Here is a 7,800-nt window from a genome sequence, read left to right on the forward strand (position 1 = left end):
TTTTCATTTGGTTTGTCATCCCACATAGTTTGGCCTAGAAGCTTGCAGAGTCATTGATGCAGTGGGCCAGGAACCCCCTGTGAAGCCTGCTCACCTTCCCAGCTGCTGCCCAAGGGATGCTGTGGCACAGGAACCATCTCGGGTGTCAGGGGCTCCAGCACATAGTGCTGCTAAAGCTACCAGTGCTCACTGTCACTATTTTTTTTCTCTTTGTTAGCTTGGGGAACAATGCAATGCAATTTCACAATGCAGTTTCCTGCCTGATGGCAGTTCAGATATTAAATGTCACATCTGCCTAATACTTTCATTCTTAACTATGACAAGTTTTCCCAGCACTTCTAAAGGAGACAGTTGTGATGTGTTTCCTTTCCTGATGAATGATAGTAAGAACTCAGAATTTGTTCTGTAACCCACGATTATCATAATTGTTATTGTTATTATTGTTGCTAATAATTACTGTTACTAGTTGTTATTAGTAAACCTTGTAGAGGGGTTACAGGGAACAGCAGCACAATTCTCCCTGACGTGGGAAAGGTCAGGGCTTTCAGATGCCATCATTTAGAGTCTGTAGCCTGTTACTCTGTGTGTTGGTTGCAGTTTTCTTTTTCAAAGTCGTAGTGAAGGACCATCCACAGGGCTGTGCCTCTGCTCTCTCTTGCTGCCTCCTTAGTTTGTCCCCTCCTTACAAAGCCCCTCTGTCCCAGGGGAAGTGGCTGAGCCCTTGGCTAAGGTTGGCACTGCAGTGAACAATGCAGGCGTTTCAAAGCTAGAAAGCTCAAAACTCGTGTTCCTGTGGCCAGAAAGATGGTTGGAAAGATGAAAGGACACACAGCTTGAGAGGGTGTAGGGGGCTCTGGTGTTTTAGGAAGTGAACAGAAGATGGGCTCAGTGCCTGTGATGCCCAGAGCATCACTGTTGCAACTAAAAGAATATCCCTGCTGCAAAAATGTGTATAGAAGGGCATGAGAAGTTTGCAGCTCTGCTTATTTCGCTTCTCATTGAGGAGGTCCTGGCAAATACCTCCTAAGTGCTAATGAGATACGAGTGCAGGAGAAAGCACACAAGTAGATTGAAGCAAAGTAGAAGGGAAAATCCATCTGGCAATTGCTTACTGGAAGTAAAGGTGAGGGATCTCTGACAATCAGCTTCCTGGTGGCCCCACGAAAATTCACACCAGCTGAGTTTGGCCCCAGAAACTGAGAGTGGGTCTCAGAGAGCAGAGTAACAGTGTATGGAAGCTTCAGGTAATATTTCTTATTGCCTTAGTAATTCCAGATCTGCAGATCTACTTTGCTGATTGAAAATTTGGCCTTGATTAAAAAAAAAAAGCCTGAAGCTCTGTGCAGGTATGTAAGAATGTAACCAAGAATGTAGAAACACACCTTTGCTGGCTCAAACAGGTAGATATTTGCCAGATTCTCCAGAGCAGTTTATTTGTTCAAAAGAACATGACCATTAAAAACACAAAGGATATTTTATGGAAGCACAGTGTTGAAGCCATTTTACAAAATTCAGGTTTTCACTGCCTCAGTCTGGTTTAAAAGCCTGAAAGATGAGCCATTTTTAAGTATTTCACAAGACTTGTGAGTCATGCAAAATTCTATCACATTTTTTCCCTCTGGTTGAAATCACAGAAGTTACAAATGGTAGAAGAGCCATTAAATCACAGATAAAGAATGCTGCAAGATGGCTTGGTAATAACAAATAAATAAAACTCCCTGGTTTTTCTTCTGGTTTATAGTTCCCTGGGCATGAATGCAGCAGGTAAGAGCATAGTATCACAGCTCACCCTCAGGAAGGAGTGGCATGCAGCTGTATCCCCTTGGAGAGTCGCTATTCCCTCTCTTGGTTTCTTCACCGCTCCAGGCGAACAGAGATTTTAATACCACTCCTTTATCTAGCACTGTTAACTTCCCCACCCTGTACCAGCTCAACTTCTCTGGCAAGTGTGTTGGGGGATGGTGGACCCAAGCTTTCATCTGCTCCCAAGTCTTAGGCTAACAAAATTGCCCATTTGTGATCCCACAGAACATGCTCCACACCCGGATTGCTCCGGGCAGGCAGGTAAGAGGTGACAGCTGGTCCCTTCTCTTGGCCCTCCTGGTGCTGCCACTTCTGTAGGGTTAGGATAACTGTATCCTCTAGGTATTTTTATTACTAGAATAAATCCTGCCTGGAATTATTGCTGGGGTATGTGGGGAAGGGCTGGACTGGCCTTTCAACATTTTTTTTTTTTCACATATTCCTATGCCACTGTGATTGTTGAGATCCTTCTCTTTTAGTTTCTTTTCCCTGAAAGGCTGTGGTGAGACTTCCCAGATGTTGTGTTCTATGTTGGCTGGGAATTCCTATAGACCAAGAAGGAACTGAAGGAAAGCACTAGCCAGGAGGGGTCTTACCTGATCATAAGTCTCACTTTCTATTTCAGTTGCCACTTTTGGAGAATGTGTTTGAGGTCAGAAATTACTTTTGGCACAAATAAAAGTAAATTAAAATAATAGGAAAAACGTGCCAGTTTTGCCAATGTTTTTTTTGTGTTTTTTTTTGGCGGGGGGGAAAGAACAAACTAAAAAAACCCCACAAACAAAAAACAGTATCACACAGCATCACTCTGGTTGGAAAAGACCTTCAAGTTCATAGAGTCCAACCACTACCCTAACTCTGCCGAGTCTTCCACTAAACTCTGTCCCTTGGCACCACATCTGTCTTTTTAGATGTGTCCAGGGATGGTGGCTCAACCACCTCCTCAGGCAGCCTGGATCACCAAGTCCAGCTCCCACCCCAGAACAGGACAACCCCAAAGCTCACACCGTGTCTTTGAGGGTGTTGTCCAAATGTTTCTTGAATGTTGTCAGGCTCGGTGCCATTGCTGCTTCCCTGGGGAGCCTATTCCAGAGCTCCACCACCCTCTGAGTGAAGAATCTCTTCCTCATGTCCAACCTAAACCTCCTCCTGCATGTCTTCCTACCATTCCCTCGGGTCCTATTGTTGGTCACTAGAGAGAAGAGGTCAGTGCCTGCTCCTCCTCTTTCTCTGATGAGGAAGCAGTGAGCTGCTTCCTCAGAGGGGAAACAATTCTTTTTCATTGCTTACATAATTGAAATCTGTATGATTAAGCTGTTTTTTAGCTGAAGGGAAATAGCATAGTTCAACAACTTGGCTTGTGGCAGAGAGAAGAATAGTTCTGCTTCTCAATAAACCTGAAGCATTCTTGCTATTAGATTTCTGATGACTTCCCCTTGCTACTTTCTTCAGGTTCCCATTTTCACACATTTTTTTTCTTTCCCATAGTCACTAAATCTTCTCTCTAAACAGCTCCTGATGGAGAATAAAAGAAAATAAATCCAAATCACAGTGAGTTGGAGCTGTGCACAGTGTTTTTGGTGGCATCCCCGAGAGCTAGATCGTTGTCACCAGCCATGCAATGGGCAGCTGGGCCCTCAGTTACACAGAAAGCAGCGCTCACCAAGCATGGCTGAGGAGATCCTCTTCTGGCATCTTATAGTGGTTGATATAGAGCCTAGAGCATTTCTCTGTGCAATGGGTTAGCAGCAACCCAAGGGCATTCAGCTTCTTCCTTATTCCCTACCATTGTGTAGGATCTGCCATCTGATATTCCCTTCAGCAGTATGTGTGAAAGGTCAAGAACACCCCTGAAACATCTTTCCATGTAAAATTAAACAGGTCCTGCTTTCAGGTGATTCCACATATTGTAAGTATCTAATTTATTGTCATACTAATTTATTGTAAAAGATCTTTTGTGTATGTTAACTTGGTGAGCTAGGTCTTGTCAATGCTAAAAATAAGTCTCAATACAGAAAAGGCTGATGAAATGAGCAAAATTGTTCATTCCCACAAAAAAAAAATTCATCTGTTGTGAAAAACATTTGATCATGTAACATCTCTAGCTCACTGTTTCTTGAGGAGTAACACCAGACCTGCTTCGCCCTGCATCTGCAGGTAGTGGGTCTAGTAAGTGACTATGTCTGATATAGTGAAGGTGCTGTCAACAGATAAAAACGCTTGTTCATTTTTAAAAATCAATGTAAATATCAAAGGATCTCAAAACAGAGTTTTGTTGCTGGAAATGTTAGGTAAGTGGTGAAGCTCTCAGCTGTGCTACTACTCATCAACTTGCTACAGATGGATCAGCACCTTAAGAAGATCGTATCTTGTTCTGTCTTTGAGAAGCTGGCAGATAATTTTGAAAACAGAAAGGTCTGTACAAAGATTATTGGAGTGAACCTTGCAGCTTCCACGTATTACTCAAAAGTGATGATGTCTTTTCTGCTTTGTTTCTTAGCAAACCCCTTGGAAGAGGTCCCGGATGTATTTTGGTTGTTTTCAATACCTGCATGTGACCTTCCTCACTGGTGTCAAACTTGCACAGAGGAAAGCAAGCCATAGGCTTGCAGACAGGCAGGTCTGCTTGTTGCTAAAGCCTGGGTCTCACATGTCTGTGCTGGCCACTAGTTGCTTTTTGACAGATCACAAGGCTAGTTGCTGTTCCAGTTCATCCAGCTGTTACTGGTGCTCTGAAGCACCACCACCTGGGTCATACAGCAGGAAAGAAGACTGATTTTGCTGCTTTACCTCAAGGAAGCAGCTAGAAGAAGAAAATGGTGGGACTCCTTACTCTAGATCCAGTGAAAGTGGCTGGAAGACTTGTCACAGCAGTCAGAGCCAAGGATGCTGTGCTGCACACTTCCAGCTGTCTCAGGAGGATTTGCTGTCACCGAAGGCTGTGAGGTGTCTGGCTGTCTTTGTGGATTAGAGGAAGAAAAGTTGTGGTTTGTGTGTCAGTAGCACCAGAACGTCCCCAGCAGGTGTCCAAACTCTCTTGTGCTGGATCCCATTGACTAGAGAAGCCCAGTTTTAGAAGACAGGAGTATGCTGAGTGGTTTCAGCAGGTGCAGATGGCAGGGATTGGTTTTATGAAGAGTTTAGCAGAAAAAATGAAATCCCCCTTTCCTAAGGAGCTTGACTTGTAGGCATTGTGTCAGGACTGCCTTAAAAGGCATCAGATGTCTGCTTTATCCCTTCGGGCAGGATGTTCTGCCATGTGAAGAGCACTCTCTCTGAAATGCAAAATGCATCTTGGTTATTGTACAGTGGGTTTTCCCTGTGCTGGCTTGTCACCATGGCACTGCACTGAGAAAGCTGCAGATCCAAAGCTTGACAGAGCTGCACAACTGAAAGGGTTCTGCTTTCCTTGTCCATTAAAAAAAAAATCTACATGGAAGACAAGAACCTGTCAGCCTTAGGTTACTATGCAAGTAATTATAAGAGCAAGCAACAGCAAGATACTTTCTCAAAGGGGAGTGGATGATTGGGCCTCTTCAGTAAAGCTGCAGCAAAGGGGTCATTCAAAAAGAACTTTTTGAGGCCATGGGAAGTGGGTGAAAAGAAATAGCTAATGAAAAGGCAAAAATGCTCATGAAAGGAAGTGTTTTATCTGATATCAGAAACTGTTTGCTTTCGTTTTAATCCTTTTGTTTTTTTCTGTACATAGCTTTTAGAGGGCCCTTGAGTTGTCTCAAAAGGTTGTTACTTTTTCAGTGGCATTAGAACGGCTGAAATGATATTTGTAGTGAGGGTAAGTGACTCTCTTGAGGTTTCGGCACCCACAGCTCCAGATTAGCAGGAAATGCAGGTTGAAAATCAGTCCCTCTTGGCCCTGGATGCTCCAGAGAAGCCAACCTAAGTTTAGTGAGTAGGATCAGAGCAGGAACACAGTATATGCCATACAAGGGTTGTCTATCTGGAAAAATTAAGCCGCCCAGAATGAATGCCAGTTCATCCGGTGGTGGCCTCTATTCTTTTTGTTCAGACCATCTCATCTGTGGAAGTCAGGGAAGCCCTGCTGTTGTTTCTTGAGATGCTCCATGAGTAGGGTGGCAGATTCAGTCATGACAAGGTGAAAGACCAGGGAGGACCTGGCAATGGAAAATGAGTGCAAGGGACACAAGGACAATACCAGTGAGGGATGTGTATATTCATACACCCATATGTACAGCTATGTCTCAGTTACACAGAAATGTTCCCTGCCTTGCCAGCAGTTACTAACTTGCTGTTTTCCTTCCAGAAAGAAAATCCTTGACAGATGTGAAGCGATGAGTAATGACTCCACTTTCTTCCATTCCAGCTGCCACACAGGCTGGTCCCCCGTTGGCCCAGCCATGTGAATGTCTTAACCTTTCCTTGTTGTCCCATGTCTGTCCTGTCACTTGTGGGTCAGTCACTGCTGCAGTGTGGCAGGGCTGCCTTCTCTCTGCAGAGACTGCAATTGTTTTTACAAGAAGAAAGAAAGAAGATAAGCATTGGTATATGTCTGAGGAAAATGTCAGCACTTAAACCTGAGTCTTGCTTTTCCCTCTGAGTCGTCATTGCTGGATCCTCTGCCCTTCCTTGCAAGTGGGTTTGAGGAGGTGGTTGTTTTGGCTGGAATTGGAGAGGCACAGGTGGTACCACCAGCTGTAAACTGGAGGAGGCACTTCCTGATTGTGACCACTGCCTACACACCGATCATTGCCAAGAGAGGAGCTGGAAGGCACAGAAGCCTTCTCCTTACTTGGAAAAAGGGCCTGGAGGATAATCATTGCTCCCCTCTCCCATGGGCTTTCACCTCTACGCTTTGGGCTTTGCAAGTGCTTGGCTTCATGAAATGCTGGCATGTGAAGAACCCTCAGCCATCACTGAGATGTAGATAAACTGAGGCGCTGAGTATTTAAATTAATGCAGCTTACATTTAGGCTCTTGGGTCCTGAAGCTCAGGACCTTGCTCATCCTGGCAAGGAATTTGGGATGTTGCTCTTAGGGGGTGTTTTCCTGCTGGTTATCTACATACACAGGATTATCCTGGTCTCAGCTGGGAGCATACACTGCTATTTGCAGTTATGTTTATTGCCACGTTACATTTTTTTCAGTTACTGTCTGATGCTCAAGTCTCCACCTTCACATAATGGAGGCCTCTTGCTGGCCCTGACTTGCCTTGTCTTTAGGAAATTTGGGTGCTTTGTCTTCTGTGCTGAAAGCCCTTTCTCTGCGATGATCCCTTGGCCCATTGCTGCCTCCTGGTCTTAGTTTTCAAGTAGTGTCCTAAATGTGGGTCCACTGCCCAGGGGACAGCAAATGAGGGAGAGCAACCAGAGGCCTGACCTGCCACTGTGTGCTCCTCACCCACGCGTGAAGAGAGAGCCAGATGAAAAGATTAAAGTTGCAAACTGAAAACCCCCTCAGGCTACTGATGAGAGCCAAGCAGCTGCTGCAGAGCCCAACTCCTGCTCCAGAGGTGCAGTGCCATGTGCTGTTCCTCCTCCTGGATCTCACCCTCCCTTCCTGACAACAGCTCCAGCTATTTTTATAGACCAAGAATTAAATAATAAACCAGTTTTGTCTTGAAGGAGAATCCTGGGCAAAGCCTCAGCCCTGCCTGGCAGCACGGGGGGATGATTTTATGTGCCCCCTCGCTGTGCTCCTGAGACTTTGGGTTTTGCATACTCCACTGGTGCCTGTTTTGTCACAGCTGCTGGATCCTCTTGGTTGGGATGGGGGCCCTGCTGGCAGCAATCAGCAGCCACTGATGAGGAGAACAACATGGAGAGGTCACAAGTCCTTTGATGCTTTCCTGTCCCTCCACAGAGGCCTCATATAAGCCTTATCCTACTGAACCCACTGCTAGATTTGCCCAGTTTTATGTTCCTTTCTCTGCTTTTTAGTTTATTTTATCACTTCCCACCCTCATCCTCCTGTATCTTCAGCAGGGCTGGGCAAAGACTGGCCTGTCTGGCTGAAAGGCAG

At 45.2% G+C, this 7,800-nt stretch overlaps 1 protein-coding gene across 1 annotated transcript in view; it reads right to left on the reverse strand.

Moving 5' to 3' along the window:
* Positions 1 to 137, reverse strand: part of TMEM194B (transmembrane protein 194B) — a 24,341-nt gene extending 24,204 nt beyond the window's left edge. Inside the window, exon 1 of the mRNA XM_009995255.1 lies at positions 95 to 137. Coding sequence (XP_009993557.1) covers positions 95 to 137 — 43 coding nt within the window. The remainder of the gene's footprint in view (positions 1 to 94) is intronic.
* Between the last annotated feature and the right edge of the window lie 7,663 nt (positions 138 to 7,800).

The sequence above is a fragment of the Chaetura pelagica genome, unplaced genomic scaffold (genome assembly GCF_000747805.2).
Source record: "Chaetura pelagica isolate M959 unplaced genomic scaffold, ChaPel_1.0 scaffold33, whole genome shotgun sequence".
Classification (NCBI taxonomy): domain Eukaryota; kingdom Metazoa; phylum Chordata; class Aves; order Apodiformes; family Apodidae; genus Chaetura; species Chaetura pelagica.